General features: G+C 31.1%; 1 protein-coding gene across 1 annotated transcript in view; it reads left to right on the top strand.

The window, feature by feature from the left end:
• LOC113521358 (BAI1-associated protein 3) overlaps window positions 1-23,648 on the top strand; it is a 113,137-nt gene extending 89,489 nt beyond the window's left edge. Inside the window, exons 19-26 of the mRNA XM_026906881.3 lie at window positions 1,421-1,581; window positions 5,403-5,493; window positions 7,579-7,741; window positions 9,161-9,386; window positions 9,670-9,835; window positions 10,280-10,439; window positions 18,262-18,496; window positions 20,516-23,648. Of these exons, the coding sequence (XP_026762682.2) occupies window positions 1,421-1,581; window positions 5,403-5,493; window positions 7,579-7,741; window positions 9,161-9,386; window positions 9,670-9,835; window positions 10,280-10,439; window positions 18,262-18,496; window positions 20,516-20,610 (1,297 nt within the window). The 3' untranslated portion in view covers window positions 20,611-23,648. The remainder of the gene's footprint in view (window positions 1-1,420; window positions 1,582-5,402; window positions 5,494-7,578; window positions 7,742-9,160; window positions 9,387-9,669; window positions 9,836-10,279; window positions 10,440-18,261; window positions 18,497-20,515) is intronic.
• The last annotated feature ends 1,059 nt before the right edge of the window (window positions 23,649-24,707 follow it).

The raw sequence follows: 24,707 nt of genomic DNA, 5'->3' as shown, positions 1-24,707 counted from the left end.
TAACAAATTTAACAAAGTTTATTTCTTTACTATTAATTCTAAATATAATGTAGAATATATTTTATAGAAGCTAATACTTTATATCGTTAATCGTTAGCAATAAAAAGAAATGAAAAAAAAAATTTGAGAGTATGACAGTTGAGAAGTGTTGAGTATTTTATATTTGAAACCGAGCTAAATAAACGATCATGGAATCACTATTTATGTCAAGATAATATTTATTAACATAGTTCATAAATTATTATGAACTATGTTAATAAATGAGATGATAAAATTTTTTTTAACAATTAAAGGTAATTTCAAATCAAGTTTCTGCCGACACTGTTAAAAAAATTGTATTGGTTTTGGTTTACGAAGAACGTAGTTTTGATACAAATATATGTCTGAACGAGTGTACGAGCAGGTATTAATTTAATTGGGCTTGGTTTTACCGCTTCACTATTTCATGCGTACACATTTATCTACACTGTTTTCTTGCTCTGAGCTAATAGGTATATAAATCACTTAACACAAGAAGAAGGAAGAGCTACGGCGTAGACACAATGAACTACGCGAACTACGTTAATATAATATTGGCTACGATTGTTAAAAGTATTTGACTGTATGGGTTTATAAAAGACATTATAATGGAAAATGATGCGTATTTTATTAAAAATGTAAAAGCAGTAACAGTCCTACCAATATATAATAATAATTTAATGGCTAATAATTTAATTTTTTACTCTTATTTTAATAAGTTACCAGAGGGAGACTTTGTACAAAAATCGTTTGCTTGGGCACTTTAATATATTCGTATTTCTATCGTGAAATAGTCGTGTTTGCATGGCTATGTTTCCGTTTAAAGGATAGGATATGGCAGTGAATTTACAGGGTACAGAATAATAACACCTGAGTCCTCAGGAATGGCAACGTATGGGGTATATCTTGGGCGAAACAGTATACTCTGTTATGTCCATGGTATTGTTCATGTCTATAGGTGACGGTTACCACTTTCATCAGGTGGACCGTCAGCTTGTTTGTCATTCTAAGTTGCATAAAAAAATCATAAATAGTTATATTACTTTAGTAGTAAATTAATCATGAAAACAAATGAAAATTGTAACATATTGCAAAATTTAATCACTGTAATGACTTGAATACTCGAATCGAGTTCTGTTAATATTAATTTATTGTAGCAATTATAGTGGTCATTTCATATTGATTTGTAATATTTATAAAAATAGTAAGTCGAATAAATTTTTACAAATGACTTTGTTAGTTATAGAATTATACTCTTCAAGTTATATATTTTAATAGATAGGTACATTGAAACTTCACAGGCTATATTACTCTCATCTTGTCTATTATATATGTATTAATATACCATAGGTAATTAATATGATGTTTTTTCTTTATCTTTCTTTTCAATATGATTTATCAGCCTCTACCACATGCGATTGGTATGGCGGGCAATTGGCGGTGCTGAAGAGGGTACAGGAGGCGGCGGTCTGAGACTTTTAGAGGCAGCGTGTGCCACAGCCTTGCATTATGCTGATCTCGTTCATGGCGCGCTTGCGGATCAAGGATATTACGAGAATCACGGTAACTATTTTTCTTCTACGTTGATTATTGGTTTCAAATTCTAATACATTAATATTAGAGTACTGTGGAATATATACCTAGTCTAGCCATAAGTTTTGTTACAGATGAAAATGCATTATTAAATGCATTAGCTCTAAAACTAAACATAATTTGAAGTCTAAAGGGTTGAGGTCTGGGCTAGATGAGGGCCAGTCTTCAACTTTTATAAAATCTGAAACGTTGGTTTCAAGCCAGGCTTGGGTAGTCCGTGCCTTGTGACCAGGTGCAGAGTCCTGCTGGAATTTTTAATTACGGTATTTTTAAAAAGTGTATTGCTTAGAGGTTTCACAACACCATCCAAGACTGTATCTCTATACACTTTGGCTAAAGTTTTCACTCCTTTTTCACAAAAATGTAATTTTGTGACTCCTTGATAAGACACGCCCCACTAAACAAGCGCTATTCACCTGAATAATTTTAAACAACTTTTTTTTAAATAGAGTAATAATGCGTGCTTTATTATCTTTACGCCTGAAAAGTTCAATAATAAAAAGAGTGTAATAGTGATATTGGATGCATACCAATTTCATCTTAAATTGTGACAACGGATTAGAACTAAGAATTAAATGAATTAACTTATTCGTCCAGGGGCATTAAATTGATTGCCATTCCCTTCTCTATACAGGAGTTACATAGGGAAATAACTAATGAAATTAATAATATTATCGAGTAATGTAGTTGTTTTGTAAGTTACTACTTCCGATATCAAACATCCGTTTAAATTTCTAACTAGGTAATAGTAACACAATAGTCTTTGAGACAACAGTAAGTTTGCAAGACAGATGATCAAGTACCTGTTTCAGATACTTGATCACCGATCGTACGAACTTACTAGTGTCTCATAGATCTAGATCAAGAATTATATTCCTCACGAAATGTAAGAGAAAAGACTTTTGTAGTTTCTGACATTTCAATACGCTAACTTTAACAGGTTCTCTTATCTTCTTCATTCTTATAAGAAAACAGATCGATTAGTACCAAAATAGTTATTCTGTTGCGGACTATATATTTTTCCAAAAACTGTGAATATCGATCAAAATAGCTTCTTATGGTTAAAAAACTGTTCAAAATACAATATTGTAATAAGTCTTGAGAACGGATAGTAAAAGCAGGTAGCCTTGCTACCTCTTCCCAAAAATTCCTTTTATATATAATAGGTTTTAATATTTTATTAAAGTAATGGATGAAATTGGAAGTCTTCTGTTAGTGAACAAAGAAACCTTGCTATTCATGCTACGTAGGTACACATACCTAATTCAATTTTCCTGATTCCATATTGTGTCTCTTCAATTCTGGTTTCAGTTGAAGGTTGTCTTGAAAGGATCTCAAAAGTAATTACGTCCTGATTAATATACGCAATACCTAAAAAAAATTTTATAAAAATATATTAACAATGCTAAATTCCTTAATATTATTTTATAAATATAAAAATTATAATTTTAAATACAATTATGTATTTATTTTATTTTATAATAATACAATTATGTAAATATTTGTCTTTTAATATGAGCATGTTAGCCAGGTCTATCTGAAAGGATTCGAATGCTTTGAATCATTAATATTATGAATGATTAGTAATTACATATATTATTTTGTTATTATATTGAAACGCAGTTTATATATATTTTTTTAATATAAAATACTGATTTTGATGCATTTATGTAAATCTGACAAAATATCTCTGAATTAATGATAATAAAAGATAACTAACTACATTTCGTGAATCAACTCTCTTTAGTTTTCAAATAAATATTTTCAGGTATAAATTTTATCTTTTATTTATTCAATTTATTCGCATTTTTTTAAATAAAGATCATCAATCAACATTAGTGTACATGAGTAATTATGTTTCACTGCACAGAATAATCAGTTGTGACTGTAATCCGATAATGGAGTAACAGCTAATAAATGATTCCCGAGGTTTGGGGAGACGAGTACAGGTAAATAGATTGTTCTGCTGTCGTTTGTTTATATTTTTATTACGTAACTAACTTTTGGGCGTAATTTCGTATGCGTGGATTTTGAAATTAGGTAATCACTTCTAGATGATGCATCAAGATAAAATACATACTAGATCTTAAGTGAGACTTTCAGATACTTAACTGTGAAAACTGCATCCATTTTGGTGCAATATCAGGAAAATTTGGTGCAATAGTTTTTACGCAAAATGCGACAAATATAGCAGACAGACAAATATTAAAAAAAATATTGTTATTATTTCGATTGCTTTATTTAGGACTTCTCATATATTTTTTTCCTAGACGTTATCTATATGTACATACATTAATGTAATCATTATAATTACTACACATATAAACACCATAGACGTCACATAATAAATACCGTACCGCTCGTGGCAACCCCATATATTTTTTATTACCACTATGGTTGCAAGTAAGCGTACATCATATATGCTTATTTACCACTTGATGATCTCTAGAAAAACCTCGGTTGGGAGGTTATTTCACAGTCTATGCATTCACGGGAGAAAACTCCTCGGAAAACGCACTCTACGTGACCATTTAGATTTAAGATTGTGAGAATACATTCCCTATCGATGGCGAGCGGTGATAAAAGGTGGCTGTGAGCATCATTTCAGACAATTCTTTAGTACGTTATACAAACGATACACATATAGGAAGACAAAGGCTCACTTTAGACTTAGTTCCTATAATTACCACTTGTGTGAATTAAATTATTTATGTCTCTTACCTATATTAGAGATTTCAGTGGCTATTTTACCCTTCAAACAGAAACTTATTTTGTCTTTAGTACTAGCACTTTATTACTGGATATTTATTGTCTATTTAATTAAGCTAAGTACCTAACAGCTTCTGTTCATTCACCTGTTTAATTATGTATACTTCTAAGGGTTAAGTATTCATAGTATTATTCATGAGGTAACTACCGCAAATGATTAGATTGTACAATTAATGTTATTTACAGTATATCTATAATATAAAAGGATCAACAGAACAAACGTTGCAGTCACTAATAGTAATAATAAGTGCCACATAATAACGAACTAGAACTAGGTAGGTTCTCATCGAACTAGGTACCTCTCAGAATACTCAGGTTCAACTTAATTTAGATACGTTCATTTCCGAAACAAACTCTACCTGAAATTAATTTTTTTACTCTGGGTCCATGGAGCTCCGAGGCTATGAATCTTTTCAAAGAGATTTCACGCCGGCTGGTAGAAACCTCTGGCGACCAGAAGGCTGGCCTATACTTTAGTCAACGCATTTCCATAGCTATTCAGCGTGGAAATGCAGCAAGTCTCCTAGGTACCCTACCAGCTGGCAGTGATCTTAAGGAAATTTTTTATCTATAACTATTTAAATTTTATTCCTTTATAATCAAATAATTAGTTATTTTACCTGAAATTAATAAACATTAATAAATAAACCATAAAATAAATATATTATATTATATTACATAGCGTTTTCTAGTCCCAAACTAAACAAAGTTTATATTACAGGCACTACTAGATATCTGACAGAAATACATAAATACTTTTTTTTAAAATACACATATATTATACGTAGAAATTCAGGCCCATACTAACAGGCATATTCATGAATATAAAAATTTGTATTATGCGTGAACCAAACCCGGGACCACTGGGCGGTGAGATGGAAAATTGGAAAATAAGGCGGCCACTATTTTACCAAGATCGTCTTGAACCCAGACCCTCATTTGCATAAAAGCAACATGCCCACCAAATCGGCGCAGAAATCATCAACTAATACATAAATATAATACGTAATATTTGATGGCAGGTCAGAACAAATCAACAGAAGAGATATGCACGATCGTGAACAACTTGGAGTATGTGCGCCGCTCGCTCTCTGAATACGACGACGAATATATGTAAGAATCCCTTTGTAAAAAGAATTTTATACATACAAAATTGTTTTAGTAATCTGATAGTTTAGTTTTTAATATTATATAAACATTAACAGAGTTTCATTGACTATCTTTTCCTATTTTTATCTTTTAATATTTTATCTAAAAACGAAATAATTTCCAATATATTAATTAATATTGAATTCTGATGTTTTTTACTTTGATATAATTTATCTTATAAAAATGTTGAATCTTGATTATATTATATTATATATACCTATTTACTCGTATTATAAGATCAAAAATTTTGTTCTCCTATTTTTTATTCAATTTTATTAAGTTTTATTAAATATTCTCATTTATTTATTACTTTAAAATAAAATATCAAAAGAACTAAGGATTTTATAAGCAATTTACTTATATTTCTTCATTCAATTAAGAGCACTTATAAGAATTCTTCTTTATTTAATAGGCGTCTTTGTCCTTTTGCTGTCCAATTAAGCGATTTATTTCCATGTTTGTTTATTTAAAAATATGTGAATTCTTCTTTGTTTTGTCTCTTTGCAATTATTCAACAATTATTGCATATGCACATACTCGTATGTTGTATAACATATATTTTTATTGTTAATATATGTAGAGGTTAGTTGATATTATTTCACTATAAAATAACACTTTTACGCCAAGAGCGATATTTTGAAATCAAAGAAAAGTAAAGGATTTAGATTTAGAGAAGGTATCAGGATCCCAAGCGTAGCAAAAGATTCTAAAATGGAATTCGAATAGAACGAGGGTGATACATCGCCCCAGGTAAAAACTTTGTTTGAGATTTATTTATTCTATAAGAATAAACAGTACAAAAATTATGAAAATGTTTTTGTGAATAATGATAAGAAATCGTCATTATTAGACAAAACAGTAATTAAAAGTAAATAAAGAAATATCTATATTGAATTGGGCGATTGAAATACCGCGATAGGAGAGTAAGCTTATTAGCTTAAATATATATTTTATTAGATATAAATATATATTTAGTGATATGCAAATGAATTTTATATTGAAATAACTTTTGTAATTCTAAATTGTTATTTTTATAATCTTATTTAGAATGATTTTTTTGTAATCTAATTTATAACTGTTTACTTAAAATAATTTAAAAATTTAGTTGATAATAAATATGTATTTCATTTTATTAATTTAATTTCAAATTTTATTCCACAAAAACAAATGTAGTCTGACACGTCTGAATGTCATTAAACGTTAAGACGTTTTCTATCGAATACAAAAAATAATTAAATCATTGAATGTAATAATTAAACATATGAAGTTGCATAAAATTAAAATTTCGAAATATATTATTTACAAAATTACATTTTTAACTACTTCATATACAATTAATGAATAATAATAGTAAATACGTATTTAATGCATGATGAGCATCATTCCAGGAACAACAGAAAATAGTGAAATAGGTTAATTACTTGAAACCCCTTATTTATTCTTTCATGTTTTATTATTTCATTTATATTCCTTATTTATAACTTATCCACTGTAGAAATATTTTGGAAATAATACAAACTTATTATTACAGAACCATCATTATTTTTTAATACCTACCACACTTACAAATACAATGTAACCTTATGTAATTAACTTACGCTAAATTTGCAAAAGAAACACGGAAATAATGTAATGATCGATCACTTAATTAATTTACGATATTTGATTAATATACTTTCGTGAGTAAAACTTACTGGAGTTATGGTAGCCAAACAGTGGTAGATTATTACTATAAGAGCAGAACAATAAGTCACGAACTGCCACTTTGTTTCAGCACTACATATTAAGACAAGATCAAAGTTTCGTATATGCGTGTATATAGAGCGTAGCTGTATATGGTATAAAGTTGTTACAAAAATAAAATATACATGAGGAAACAAAATATAATTTATGGCATGAAAATTAACTTGGTCTTGTGCCTACGTTAAAATATTTATTTATTAACGTAATTGCGACGTTTTAACCAAGTTATACTCGTACTTCGTTACAGCTGACAACTTAATCTCGTCACGCGAAAGTTTTAAATTTAATAATTATTGCAATTTAAAGAGCAAACGATGAAAATGCGCGGCAACTAGTCCGTGGCGCGCTGGGGACATTGGACGCTCGGTCGGCGCGCGCTGCGGCGCCTTTAGCCGCCCGGGCGCGCCCGCCTTTACGGAAAGCTGTTTTCCATCTAGCGTGGTCCCCTGATACGCTACCCACGCCTCAGGTAAAGATTTTTTAGCAATATAAATAAATTTAAACTAATATTACGAAGAGGAAAGATAAAATTTTTGTTTGTAATAGATAAACCAAAAAGATATTTAACCACTTTGAAAAATTCTCTCACCTACAAAACTTACATTATACTCGTAAGTAAGTAATATATGGGTTGTATTTTATTTTAAAAAATCTGTGAGCAGCTGAAGCAGGTTATTAATTATTTAAGGTGAAATTGAAACTTGTCATAGTTTTTTGGCAATGCTCTATCAATAAAACTTACAATTTTGACCTTAGAAACGTAAGTCAAAAAGAACGAAAAATTTTAAGCTTCTTATTCAAACATAGCACGTTCAACTGTCAAAAGTGGATGAGATAATCATGTGTCGGTCATACTTATAAATACCTACTCCATAATTCAAATTTCCATGCGACAGTTAACTAATTCCTACTACGAAATAAATACAATATCAGTCTAATATTAGAATCGACACAACATTGATCAGTAATCATATTAGTACCCACGAAGTTATAGGAAATACATTGAGATTGAAATTTGTCCATTAATTGTCGTCTGACTGTGATATCGGATATTGGATTGCGTAGCCTTGATTTTTTCCGGGCCACTCATGAGGTATCATAACTTATTATAAACGTACAGTTACACTACAAATATACATACATATAATAATAATACTTTTCATATTTAGAATAAAATCTAGTAAAATAAAATAGAATCTATAAAATTTAGGATTGTGAGCTGGTGAATTTTCTATTACATCTACTTATTTCAGAATATACAAATGTAGAACGGTAATAGCTACCCTCTAGAAATGTAAAATGTTCGCTCATTTCAATCGGGTCGCATCTGTTGAGATGCCTGTAATTGTAATCTCAGAGCGTTGAAATAAAATTGCGTTACGTTTTTGCATCTTATTAAGAAATAACAGCAAAATATCACAGTATTTTAAGAGTTATGTATATGAAAATGTTAAACAGAACTCTAATTGAATTGCTCCTTATTTGATAATGGATGGATCCTACACAAGATGGATATTTTTGTTCTAAACGCCTTAAAGGTATCAAACCCAAATTTAAACAAATATTGAATTTCCAGTCAAATATCTCCTATTGACATCTTTAAACCTAATTAAATTGATTTATGTAAATAGGTATTTCATAATTGAATAACTATAGGTATTGATGACAAAATTATTGTATTCTTTTATACTTTTCTACATACATACATAGGTATGCAGATGTGACATCTGCATAGGAATATGTATATATATATATATATATATATATATATATATATATATATATATATATATATATATATATATATATATATATATATATATATATATATATATATATATATATATATATATATATATAAGTTAAGATAAATATGTTTATTATCCAGGCTATCACTCCCTTACTGGAGTTCCTAGACCAACATTTGTCTTCACTCAACACTTGGTTACTGCCGCGTGCTTTCACTCGTGCTCTTGCTGGCTGCTGGAGCGCTGTACTTAAAGAGGTATCAGCTCAAGCTGACGCTGGCGGGGCTGAAAGGCCTAGAGTCTACCATCACAGGCTGAGGGAAGCTCTCGATCTACTTGCAGAATTTTTCCATGCAGAGGGAAAAGGTATTTAAAATTTAGAACTCAGTTAATTACGTCGTCATGTCCAATTATAAGCGGAAACTTCGGCGAAAATTAAACTTTAAATTAAATTTAAACAATAATAATTGAACCAATTCGAACTTGTTAATTTCCATTGCGTTTATATCAAAAACAATGAACTTTTCACACGGAATGCCAAGGTGAAACATAAGTTTCCAAGAAAGTTGTTCCATCACGTAATAACCTAAGTGTTTTGTGAGAAATTATTAACGATGTTAATGTTTCATCGAATTATTTGCTTCGTTAGGTTTGCCAATGTCTGAGGTACACAATCACGAGTGGATCCGTGTCGAACAAAGAATGCAGTATCATCAAGCACCTACAGAAGAACTTTTAGAATTATGGCTCGCTGATCGGCTTGCCGAACAAGCCCGAACACCCTTACCGTCCCCTTATGGATCCATATTAGTTAGGTAAGTAGATAGTATTCTGGATATTTTTATAATTGTTATAAATGTTATTTACATAGTTTTGTGCAATTTTAGCATATAACAGTCTAAAAAGATTTTTTTTATCTGATTAACTAAATATATAAAATAATTTATGAAAACAATTATTAGATGCTCAATTCCAAAATGTTATAGAAAACCACTATTTGAACTAGTGTAGAAATTTACAATTTTTAATATTATATAAGACTTGTATTTAATAATTATAAGAGCTATTTTAATAACATTAATATGATTTACTTATATCTAAATCTATATAATATCATACAAATATCATTACAAGCATTAATCGATTCTATTTTATTTATATATATTTTTCCTCGGTTTTTTTTTTATTTTAATAGTAATTCTTTATGACTACTGTTATAACATAGACACAATTGTCTCATAACATAATTATATCGGCAGGGTCTATTTCAACCACGACTCGCTGTGTGTAGAAGTACTCTCCGCCCGCGACGTGATCCCACTTGATCCCAACGGGCTAAGTGACCCGTTCGTAGTCCTCGAGCTATTACCTAAAAGGCTCTTCCCTAAAGCGCATGAACAGACTACCAATGTTCAAAAGGTAAAGTATTACTATATACATAAACTGTTTATTTTATACAGTTAATTAATTTGATTTTTATAGTATGCGTAATCTTCGTTTTTATATAAAAGCAATCACGTATAAATCTATTCTTTATTCTACCTATTGAGATTGTCTCAATAGATTCTTTCTTCTGTATTTATGAATCTACTATGTATAGTGCTTTAATTAATTTTTAAAGCTTTCAAAACCTTTAATTTGCATTTTATATAATTTTTGTACTTATATTAAATTGAGCTCTATCATAAATCAGAAATAAAACTAGGCCAAAGTATTTTCTTTGGTAAAAGTTCTTCTTCGGTTAAGACAACATATACAGGTATATTTGTACCCTTATATATTTTCTATAAAATTATCATATTTTAATTTATTATTGTATTGTACTCAATATAGATACATGGATTTAATATATAAAAGGCCAAAGTTAATTAACAATACAATTTTTTATTCTCCATTTTTATGACAATTTTATTTATTCTTTATTTGAAATTAAAAAAATATAATAAAAAGTTTTTATGCCAGTATTAATTTTTGTTGGAGTTTCCAACATGCTCGCCACACCAGCGGTTTATTAGTGGATAAATTACCAGAACAGTAACATGTGCTGCACAATATATAACATATAACAGAAAATGTCTTTACTTCATACTAATACAACTTGCATAAACATAACAGAACCATAAAAATATTACAGTTGATGGTTATATTAGTAAATCCAATATTTTGGGTGATGCCCAATTACATTACAATAAGTATAACAATAACAAATTGTATAAATAACTAAACAATTACAAACAACATATTCTTACTTCTCTTTATCGTTATACATTAAAAGAAGAAGAAAAAGAAAGCAGTTTAAAATGAGCAAATAATAATTAAATCTAGGCATCATTTATAGGAAGAATACATATACCAGATAAGGAACGTTTATAAGTTTTACCATTAGGTGTTACAACTTCGAAAGCTCTAACCTTCCCATCTCTACCTGGAAAAACCTTACTTATTCTAGCCATAGGCCAGTGCAAAGGAGGATTGTTTGGGTCCTTGAGTATCACCAACATTCCTACTGTTACATTAGGATAACTCTTTTGCCATTTGGATCTAAACTGCAAAGCATTTAAATAGTACTTATGCCATATTTTCCAAAAACATTGTTTTAAATGTTCACATTGTTTCCAAAAACTTAGTCTATTAATAGGTAAATCTGATACATCATTTTCAGGATAAGCTACAATAGCATTACCAGTCAAGAAATGACCGGGAGTTAGATAACTAAAATCCGTTATGTCAGAACTCATAGGTAAAATAGGCCTTGAATTTAAGACACCCTCTATCTGAACTAAAATTGTGTACAATTGCTCATATGTTAACAAAAGCTTTTGTAAAATCCTTTTTAAATGAAATTTGGTACTCTTGACAGCAGCTTCTGCCAGGCCAGCAAAAGTAGGTGAATAACTGGGTATGAAGTGAAATTTCACCCCTTGCTGCGCTGCATACGCTTGTATTCGCGTTTGATGACCCTTGGAAGCTTGGAGCCGGTAAAGTTCAACAAATTGGTTCGCCGCACCCTTGAAAGCACCTCCATTATCAGCGAAAATTTCACTGGGAAGGCCACGTCTCGAAATGAACCTTTTAAAACAGGCGAGAAAGGTTTCGGTGCTCAAATCTGAAGCTAGTTCAAGATGAACCGCTTTCGTTACGAAACAAACAAATACACATATATAACCTTTAGTTTCGATTGCACGTCTGACTCTAGAATTCTTAACTCGAAGTGGACCGGCAAAATCTACGCCAACGGTCTGGAAAGGCCTACAGGCAGTAACACGTTGATATGGTAGCGAACCCATCAGTTGCTTTGCCGCCTCTGCCTTCAATTTAAAGCAAACAAGACATCTATAAGTTATTTTCTTAACTTGTCGCATGCCATTAATCAGCCAGTACCTTTGATTAAGACTCGAAAGGAGCGACTTCGGACCTGCATGAAATAATCTAATATGTTCATTCTGAATTATAAGTTCGGTTATTCTTGATTGCTTCGGTAAAACAATAGGATGTTTTTGATTATAAGATATTTCAGCATTATGAAGCCTTCCACCTACCCTTATTAGACCGTGCTTATCCAGGAAAATATGAAGAGGTTTTAAAATACCCTCTACATCTTTGCTTTCAGTCAACGATTTTATTTCCTTGCTAAAATGGATACTTTGTTCGTGTTTAATAATGTTTTGCGATGACTGTTGCAATTCCTTTGTAGTTAAATAATTACATTTAGTCTGATCATTTTTATTTTTAAGATTATGACAAAATCTTAATATGTAGGCTAACACCCTGATCATTTTATTTATATCCGAGTACTTATCTATAAGCTGATAGATATCACTCTTTATTTGTGTTGAGAGGGATACTACCTTAGAGGAATCTACAGCCGCACCAGAATTCTTCAATTCAGGTAAGTCGATAGGTAAGGAAGCCTTGTTTGTAAAATTGTACCTATTGTCTTTTAGAAAGTCTGGTCCGTCCCACCATAGAGAGCAAGATGGTAATTCTTTTGGATCTATACCTCTACTTATTAAATCGGCTGGATTTTCCTTTGTGTTAACATTATTCCATTGAAATTGTACAGTTTTTTCTGTAATCACTTTTACTCGGTTAGCCGCATATGCTTGTAAATTAAAAATATCAGTATTCAACCAACCTAAAACAATCTTAGAATCGGTAAAGAGATAAACACTATCAATTGAAAGTTTGAGCTGTAACGTTTCATATGTCCTCCGTACTAGACTTGATAGCAATAAGGCCGCATTCTACTCTAACCGTGGTAACGTTATTGGTTTCGAAAACGAATTAATTCTGGACTTCGCACATAAAAGAAACATGCGCACATTACAATCAGAGTCTACCGTTCTAAGATATACACAGCATCCGTAGCCTATTTTACTTGAGGCATCGGCAAAACCGATCAATTGAACAGCCTTAGAACCTAATGGAATTGGTATATTTCTATTAATATGAATAGGTTCCATTGCCTTGAGACCGTCAATAAAAAACAACCATTCTTCTTTAACATGATCGGAGGGAGAAGCATCCCAACTAATACCTTCAGCCCACAGTTTCTGCATAATAATCTTAGCCTTTACTATAATTGGACACACAAATCCAAGTGGATCATAAAACTTAGCAATACAGCTTAAAATTGACTTTTTTGTTACCGATTTTATATCAATAGTTTCTGGGCATGTGATATTAAACCAATCATTCTTTACATCTAGATTTAAACCTAATACTTTCATGGTATAATTATCCTTTTGCAACTCTAGCTCGTCAAAATGTTGTTTACTAATTGGAACATCAGACAATATTTCTGGATCATTAGTTGACCATTTATGTGTTTCAAAACTTCCTTTTTGTAGCAAAGACTGTAATTGTTGCTTAGCTTCTTTTATTTCACTAAGATCTGATGACGAATAGAGGATATCATCGACGTAAGTACAGTTTCGCAATATAAATGAAGCTATAGGAAATTCTTGACCAAATAGTTCAGTAAGTTCGAGTAAACAACGAGTTGATAAATAACTTGAACTTTTCATACCGTACGTAACAGTATTTAAACGTATACATTTTATTGCCTCATCAGGATTATTTCGCCAAAGAATATTTTGAAGAGCCCTGTGTTTGGGATTCACCAGAATATTCCTAAACATACGCCTTATATCCGTGGAAAACGTATATTTACCAATTCGGAACAATAAAATTACATCAAAAAGCTCTTTCTGGACTGAAGGCCCATTCAGTAATAAATCGTTTAATGAAACCTTTTTATCCGTCTTCATTGAGGCATCAAAAACGACTCTTGTGCGAGTAGTTTTACTCGATTCATTAATGACCGCATGATGCGGTAAAAAATATACAGCATCTTTGTCAAAATCATAGAAATCAAAATTAATAAAATCGCCATGACCTAGCTCTACATATTCATGAATAAATTTATTATATTCTGACAATAGATTAATATTATTTTGTAAACGCCTTTCCAAACTTAAAAATCGATACCAAGCTAAAACAAAAGAATTGCCCAAGTAATTATGAATTTCATTATCCTCGACTTTAAGAGGTAAATTCACCTGGAATCTATTATCAATCAATTCTACAGAATTCTGAAAGATAGTTTCAGCTAACTCTTGTTCACTTTGATTCTCAGAAAAGGTTTGTGGTATACTCTCAGCTTCCCAAAATAATTTGATATTATCATTGATTTCAGGATCGCATTTAATACATAATAGTGATGTTACCTGTTTTGAAGCTTGCTGATATTCAAGCATTGAACCACCAATAATATATCCAAAACGTGTATTGATAATGCAGGGCGTAATGTCATCTTGACTAGGTAGCGGCCGGTGCAGATTTCGAGACCACGGTCGGTCAGGCTCATTGGGCATTATCACATGGAAAAATATGTCAGCACCCATTAAGAGATTTATTTCAGATGGAACATCAAATTGATCATCTGCCATCACTATATTGGGAGGTAATTTCAATTGCCGAATATCAAGTTTTGTTTGTGGATGCTTGCAGGTAATTTTTTCGACTACATAAAAATTGACAGTCATATTAAAAGAAGAATTCACAGAGTGTATGTTTAATGGAATACAATATCTTGTATTATTGTGAGCATTGCCTACACCTATTATATTTGTATTGTGGGGTGTTGGAGTTAAACCCAATTGCTGGATTAACTTGCTCGTAGCGAGGGAGGCTTGTGAACCTGTATCTAAAATCGCCTTCACTATTATCGTCTTTTTATCCTTTGTGAATAATTTCACTTGTACTGTGGGAAGCAAAACCTTAGAATCGTGGCCCTTGGATAATAAGGAAACGGGACCTTCGTCACATTCGTCATGATGAACTAGTGAATTGTGTGCCTTTTTGCACAGATCGCATTTGAAATGAAATTTGCATTTTTCATTGTGCTTATTCAAACAAATCAGACATAACTTATTATCTTTACAGAATTTATAGCGTTCCATAGAAGTTATTAATTTGAATGTATTACAGGAAAATAATTTATGATTGTTGGACTTACAGTAATGACACGTCATCGCTTTCTCACCAGCAGCCGCTACGTTGACTGATAAACCCTTGGCCTTGGTAGATGGCATCGCAGTTGACGGCGCAGCGTTCTCCAATGCAAGTGCCCTCTTCTCAAGATACTCGATGAAGTGCTTGACGCTGTGTTCCTCGGCAATATCTCTTTCCATTTGATACGACCGAGCCGTGTATGTATCTAACTTACGATTAAAAATACAAACAATTATTGGATCCCAAGTTTCAACCTTCACATCTAAGTTTTGCAGAGCAGCCAAAGTCTGCTTAAGAGTCGCTACAAAATCTCGAATGTTTTCAGGGGTTGATTTGACAAGCGCAGGTAAGTCTAGTAATTGACCAATATGTTCATTTACAATACGATACCTATTGTTATATCTCTCGTCTAATAATTGTCTAGCTTGATCATAGCTACTGGCTGTTAATGGTAAGTTCTTAATAAGATCATACGGTTCGTTTTTTAAATAAGACCTAAGATAATACAACTTCTTAACATTATCTAATGTTAAGTCATTATGAATCAATGAAGTAAACAATGATTGAAACGCTACATATTCAACATAATTACCAGAAAATATGGACATTTGAATCGCGGGCAACTTAGTTTTCGATCGTGCAATAGTATTAACATGACTTTTAGAGTCCTCTACACAAGAAGTCTTACGGCTAATCACTTCATTAAGAACGGTAAGAGTATATAGATATTTATCTTCAACAGCTGCTACGTCCTCGTCATCATCTGGTCGCATTGAAAGAATCCGCATATTAAATCCTTCATATTCACGGAAGGCTGTGAGCAGTCTTTCTTTACGCGTTGTAAGGGCCTGTAAGGTACTTTCTTCTAATTCAGACTCGTTGCTAACAAAACTGTGAAGACGAGTAATCGCCCCTTTAACATAGCCTCGCGAGGCGCGTAGTGAAGTTTCACTATCAGTGGCCATTGCACGACGATTGCCACGAAATTAAAATATGTAAATGTAATGGAAAATGTTCAAATGTATTTATTGAATATAATAATCGTAGTTCCCACCTCGTGTCATGAATGAATTTGCCGTTGTTCGATGTATATTTTTCTTGCAGGCCAACTGAGATAATCGTTTGTCGTCGTCTATATAAATCTCTTAATTGACAACTAAAGAAATTGTAGTTACCACTCGGAGAAATATATAATATTTACTTGTAGACTTCAACAAAATTGCAATCGCCTGTCGAACGCACGGAGGAGAATAGATTTCATATATGTTGTATTCTTGAAACAATGGCGCTTCTTGTATCCACGTATATTGAACTGAGATTTTTTGTAATTCGCTGTTTCTTGCCTTACGATGCTCGAAATGGACCAAATTTGTATTGTACTCAATATAGATACATGGATTTAATATATAAAAGGCCAAAGTTAATTAACAATACAATTTTTTATTCTCCATTTTTATGACAATTTTATTTATTCTTTATTTGAAATTAAAAAAATATAATAAAAAGTTTTTATGCCAGTATTAATTTTTGTTGGAGTTTCCAACAATTATTACGAGGATGATATACTTAGTTATTGTATTCACGTAACTTTCCGAGTTTGCACGAGTAGATAGAGTCCTCAGGAATGACAACGGCAGGGGTATCCTGGGCAAAACAATGTTATATCAGGTGGGCCGTTAGTTTGTTTGCCATTCTAAAATGCATGAAAAAAAAGATAAATTTGTCCATTTCATTTGGTGGTGTATTTGTAATACTCGCTTAAATAAGTCACCCGTTGACCTATTTCTGCTATGAAGAAGCTATGCGTGCGTTGTTGAGTTTCCGTGTGAAAGGCAAGATAGCCAGTTTAATCTTTGTCACGAGGCATAATACCATACTCCTCAAAAGTAGCAACATATGAGGAATATTACAAGTAGCACGATATATCCTGTAACATCCATGGTATTGTTCATATCTATATGTATAATTTACTTTACATAAACTAGATCGCCGCCATTATTTCCAGAAATGTAAACATTATATCTCTACAAAGTTTAGAGTTTTTAGAACTACTTTGTTCCGATTCTCTAAAAAGCTAATACATTGGGTGCTTTTATAAATAATTATTTGCGGTGTGGTTCCGGTATAGAATAGGCCACCCCTTCCTTTCCCTTGGGTGTCGTAAGAGGTGACTAAAGGAAGGCGAGGGATGGGCAGCAGTGTCCATTAAAATATCTCCAAAGCCTAACTGCGGCTGCTAATCTGCCTGCCAAGCGTAGCAACTGCTGGCAAACCCCGTCCCCCCAGCGGTAGGCTTATATTCAGCAGTGGACATGTAAAGGCTGATATAATAATAAAAAACAACTTGTCATAGCACATGGTATGATACAATTATGCCGTTACGATATAATAATAGTGTACCCTGATCCTCAGGAACAGCAACACATGAGGGATACCAAGAGCATCACAGTGTGATGTCCAGGGTACTGTTTCATATCTGTAGACAATAGTTACTACTTTTTATCAAGATGACCATTAGCTTGTTTGTTATTGAAATCGTGAACATCTATTTTCCATAAACAGATGTTCACGATTTCATCATGATGTTTATGGAAGTGCCTTTATATTATTGTATATTACGTACGATTTTGCTCCCCTACTCGTATTAAGCATATCATTACGATAAAATGTATCGTATTATGAAATTGTAAAAGCACCTATTAATTCGATGCAATTCGAACGGCAGAAAACCCTGAACCCGGTGTGGGATGAATGCTTCGAGTTCGCGGTATCTCTAGAGGCATGTCGCTCTAATCAAGCTGCGCTATCGTTGTCGGTATGGGACCGCGACGTGCTGACCGCCGACGACTTTGCTGGCGAGGCTTTCGTATCCCTGTCCCGGGTGCCCGGGGTCAACTGCCATGCACCACCAGACCCACTGCGCCCTCTCGAGTTGCCCCTTATGCAACTCCATGACAGAAGTAAGTGATTATTACTCCCACTGTTATTTTTACTCTACGGCCACAAGGAAATACAAATTGGATTAATAATATTTGATAACAAAAAAATAACAATATTTTTTAAAGTTCGGTCGAAATCGAATTCATTAGAATCCCTTAAAATATTGTTCTATAAATGAAACAGATAATTTTGTTTAAAGAAACATGACTGAAAAATTTTAAAATTATGAACCTCGCATACTTACCTCCTAACATAAGAACTGGATGCCCGTAACAGTTAAAAGGACAAAATTTTCTTTTATCTTTATATAAAAAAGATGTATTGAATTTACCAGAGAGAGATTTATTACAAAAATCGTCTACAAAGGTACCTTTGTCCCATTAATGTTTCTGATATGAAGTAGTTATGCTTTCATGGCAGTGTTTCGATTTGTAGAGTATGGTAGTGTGATTGCAGAATACGGAAGTATAACAGCATATTTCTCGAAAATAGCAATAAGAAGTATCAAGGGCGTCACGGAGTATTTTGTAATATACACGGCACTGTTCATGTCTGAACAGTATTTACAAAATAGACGTCTACTTTCAATTTTTTCTTTTATTATTTCAGATGTCAGCTTTATATTATTCTATCACAAAACATATCTAATATAATTTATCGAATTATTGTTGTGTTTTCAAGCTTATATAATTACTGTATCTATATATATGCAATACAAAAATTTTATAAACTTACTATATTTGTCGTTTCCAACAATTACATATTGTTGGGAACCATAGATACTTAAATATTTATTTGTTGACTTATAAGTTCTCGTTTTTAATATTTAATATGAACGGCTCCTCATGTTCACTGAACGCGGAGTGCTCGTTTCCGCAATATTCCTCTAGGAAATACGACCGGTGAATAGCTACCTAGCTACTATATGAAAATCTTTATGCAGCCGCACGGTCGTATTACACAGTGCAAACAGATCGCGCGCCGCTGCCACTTCGATTCCATCCAACAACCTCAAATGTAATTTTTATTATTTATTTTTATTTATTGATTCAATTCAAATAAGTTATGGATTCATTCATAACTGTACATAAATTATATGTCAACATTCGTTATTATTAGTCGTGTATTAATTATTCTCATACATACATACATACATATCTGTCACGCCTGTCTCCCATTAGGGTAGGCAGAAACAATGGAACGCCAAATGCTTCGATTCAAACAAACCTCTTTCGCTTCTTCCACATTCATCAATCTTGTCATACACGCTCGTCGGTTACGGGTACTTTTAATTTGGCCCTTCTTCAGCACGTCGCCTATTTGGTCGACATACGTCCGTCTAGGGCGGCCCCTACCGACATCTCCATTCATTCTTGCTCGATAAATCTCTTTCGTAATTATTCTCATCTCAATTATATATAGATTAAAATGGAAAGAAATGGTATTATATAAAATAATTTGTAACAATATATTCTTTGTGTGCAATAAAGTATAAAATATTCTTTAACAAGCGTTCTATTAGTGTAACAGTTATTTTTCTAAAGAAATACGAGTCAAAACATAACAAAACATTTTGGATTCTCGTTTCAATGCTACACGAGGCATCTAGATATAAAGGTCGTAAATCTCTTTTTTTTCTAAATTTTTGTCGTCTTTCAACTTTTTTTTTCAGAAAAAAAATGCTATTTTTTTATATAATATCATATAAAATATAACAATAAAATTATCAAATATATTAGAATTACTAAAGTATTACTATATTAGTTGAAATAAAAATATGTTATTTCTATTATGAATATTAACTTTTTTTTCCACGTTCTGAACAGCTACACATTTATTTAAGTACACTGGCATTACCAATTATATACTTGATAGACTAACGATATCACATGATGTAATTTTAATTTTTTGGATCTTCAGTGTATTATATATATATATATATATATATATATATATATATATATATATATATATATATATATATATATATATATATATATATATACATACTACTATTAATACCATATTATTCTTCACAGATCACCCCATTTTGCAAATATTGGAGTCGCGGACTACCGATAAACTAGCCATGGAATTTGTAAAGAAACAAAAATTGCGTTTTGCCGATCAGTAAATTATTTCTTTATATACCTACACATCGTATTACTTTATCTTATTTCTAATTGAGTTTCATAATTTCCAATTATATACAACGTCCATTAAAAATGTCGACAATATACTAATAAAAATATTTTATTAAAAAGAGTTCAATATTTTTAAAACAAATTTAAGTTATGTAGAAGCGAGATATAATTATTGTAAGATGTAATTACACATCAGTATTATTGTATAAATACATATTGCAAAGACTGTGTAAATCTTCTATTTATGAGAGAATATTAAATATTGTGTGTGTACTTTCAAAACTTTTATATGTGTACAATAGGTATAGTGGTATATTATATGCACCCTCGGAGCTTATGTCCCAAGATATTAGTCTCTATTAGAAATTCCCGACCAAGTACTTTAAGATTCGATGTTACCCTCTATTATGTGACAATTCAATCATTTCATAGTTTTACAAGCATATTATATGACCTACTTGGATGTATACTTCATATATTCACGTAATAACACATTTTGTCAAAAACTCAGAAAAATGAAAATCCGTTGCAGCTTTAACTCTCCAAGTACTCGTAACAACTACATGTAAGTCATAAGTAGATGGAAAACTGCAGAATAACACTTAGTACGAGGTCATCAAATGTTTCACTTTACTAAACTTATAAAACTCTATCTCACTATGAGCTTGTTATGAATATATCATATTTTTCCAAACTATTTACACGCTTTTCTAATTATTATTAATTCTATTGCGCTTTGATACGAGCTTCGCATTGGTCACCTATCCGTCGCATTTAATAAATTATACATGTCTTTAACGACTGATTTTCATTACTAGTTTAATGTTTGTACAAGTAACTATATAAATTTTGTAACTTTAAGTGAATAATGTTCACTGTGTATACAAGTAAGTATATTATTGATTATAGAAAAAAAAATGTATTGATGTTTATAAATTAGTGATTGAATAATTATATACTAAAATAGTACATGAAATATCTTCTAAAATCAGTATTTCATATAAGTGATGACATATCACAGGAATTATACTCGTAACCATTTAAAATCGTATTTTCAAATTAATCAATATCACGTTATTATGTACAAAGAATATATATCTATATTAATTCCAGATTTTAGTATATTTAGAATACATTGGTAAATGGTGAAACAAAGCCCTCATTATCAACGTACCTAAAAATAAAATCTAAGAGTTGATTTATACAGAAAATATTATACTTGCGATCAAATTTAAAACACAGTTTGAAACCATTAAAGTAAGGTCAAACAAAAAGTATCACGAGGGGAATGTTATGAATCAAAGAGAGTCGACATCTGTAATATAGATGATATAAACTTCCACCTCGGAAAATTTTCTTTGAAGAATTGAGGCGCAAGTAAGTTAATGTTAGCGTGATGCTACTTTTACATCACGTAATTTGTATATTTATTGATATACAAAAACCAAAGATTCATACTCCCACATAAAAGTTACACATAAAACTATCTTGAAATTGAATTTTAAACAAAGTAAATATCATAAGACAAGGAATGAGTGAAGTCAAAATTTATACCGTAAATGTATAACCTTTCTAGAAGAGAATATTTCGGCACGTTTGACTACAAACGTCACTGGTTGGTTCGAAATATGTACATATTTTGATCGAATGCATCCTGTTTCAAATGAGTGTACCTTTTTCTTTATATTAATACGTATATTTTTATGGAAAAGGCATACAACGTTGTGTTTAGTAAATAAATCAATACCACAACTCTTAATATCTACTTATTAATAATATAGGAGTCACAGATATTTTGCTAATCTATCTAAATTATTGTGTGTGAATCTCTCTGGACTTCCTTCTCTATTTTGACCATTTAAATATTTTATGACCATTGTGTTGTAAACTGTTGAAACTACATTTAATTGTATTTCTTTTATACTTCATTTTTAAGTTTGCTATACTACAACATATTCTCGTCTCAATATTCAAAGCTAACCCCAAACTTTGTCATATCCTCTGTAAACCATATCATATCACTGAGCTTTTAACTATTTTATATAAATACTTACCTACTGAGGAGGTCAGATATCAAAATAATTTTTTTATGGAATCTTACTTAATAGATTTTTACGACCTCCGCTTACACTTAAGTTTCATATGGTTAGAACCGCCATCAGAATTTTAATGGATTTTTTAATAAATATATTGTGCTCAATATATTTGACAGCACTAAAATATTATAGGTATATACAATCTTTTGGCAAAACAAGACCATTCCAAAAGTCAATTACGTAAAATAGGACTATACAAATAAAAACTATGATGTTCAGAATTATATATATTTTATATCGTATTGCTTTTCATAACATTTTTTTTATATAAATGTCTATTTATACAATCGTACTAAATATTATAAATTTGTTTTCTAAAGTATTATATATTAGTGTATTAAAAAATAATAGCAACTTGCTAAAATCTTTTAAATCAGACATACTTCCGTGAATTATTCTTATGAAAACAATTATGAAAATAAATTAAAAATGACCGTAACACGTTAAAATCTTATAATAATTTGTTATGTAACTATAATAATTTGTAACATTACATTTTTTGTTAATATATACTATAAAAATAATTATAATAAAAAATACCAAAGAAAATTAAGATAAAAATTTAATATTGAATGTATTATTCAGTGCAAATGATTTTTTAAATTAATTGTAATGTATCGTGCAAATAGGTATTTATTTATTTATAGGTATTTAAGTTCTAATGATTAGAATCGTATGATCTAAATTCCTGAAAAATAAAAGAACAATTCCGTGTTTAGATGACTGTAACATACATTGTTATACATAACCGCATACTTAAATATTATACAAATCTGAGCAGTTATACCTGTAGTAGAAACCATATAGATCTTTGTATTGAATGAAATTGAATTATCAGTGTCTGGTTACTTTATGTTTACTGTAAGTTAAATTTATAATTATTCTATTACTGACACTTGTGTTCCTGGCTTTAATAAAGTGTATTCAATATATATCTTGTTTTATTAATAACTAAGTAACACTGCATCTGTACGAAAAAAGAATCCAAAGTACTGGAAAATCCACCTAAGAGAGAGGTTTATGTTCAGCAATCGACAGTTAAAGGCTGATATGATGATAATGACTGCATCCATATATTAGATACAACCGTACCTTTTCCCACATGAGAGAAAAATAAGGATTTTTTATCTTTAAAATACTATTCTTTTTGTGACTATGGTCATCTAAATTTTCTATCTATAGATAGTTCACTTAATATATAAAAACCCTGTTTCACGATATTCGTTCACTCTAATCTCCGATAAAAGAACAATTTTAATAAAAATTTGTAAACATAATTTTTTTTCTCAAGTACAAACTTGAGTTTTTTTTTAAATAGATAATGATGGATTTATAATCCCACCTGCATGATAAACGGTATACGCTGAAAAGGCCTGAGTGAGGGATCATAGGTGAGAATGAAAAGGCAGGTCAGTTAGCCCATGATGATTAATACACTTGGAATTCAGCATGATGGTTTCGAGAAGGGACCACATGGAAATCAACCTTACTGGGTATATTGCTAGCAATGCGACTGGTAGTCTTCATTATATACTGACAATCTCATCCCCTCTATTTGAGAGGTAGGATAATTTTTGTTTTGATAAGAAAATAATGAGCCCGGTAGGGGGCGAAACAATCTTTATCAGATTAGCTAGTAAACGTAGATATATGTGACAACAGATAAGAATACCAATTATTTTTGTTATAGATTCAATATGACTATTAAAATGAGATTTATTGTCACAGACTGAACTATGAAATATCAATTCAGGCTTGCAGTACACCTTATAAAGTAGATTATAAATAATATTACGAATAGCAGCTCTAAAACATTCCACTGCAAATACTGGCCTCTCAACATAAGTGGAAGATATTAGCCTTATTCTTATAGTGTTAGTTTAATTTATCTACTATTTTACCTTAACCAGGTGGCTTGGTATAAGATATTACGCCGAATTTTCTTTTTCTAACCCCAATTCTCATTATCTTTTCTCGTAACCGCTTCTTAC

The sequence above is a fragment of the Galleria mellonella genome, unplaced genomic scaffold, assembly GCF_026898425.1.
Source record: "Galleria mellonella isolate WM207_F2 unplaced genomic scaffold, CSIRO_AGI_GalMel_v1 utg55, whole genome shotgun sequence".
NCBI lineage: Eukaryota > Metazoa > Arthropoda > Insecta > Lepidoptera > Pyralidae > Galleria > Galleria mellonella.
The sequence above is the reverse complement of the archived record's forward strand: the minus strand, read 5'-3'. Positions and strand labels throughout refer to the sequence as shown.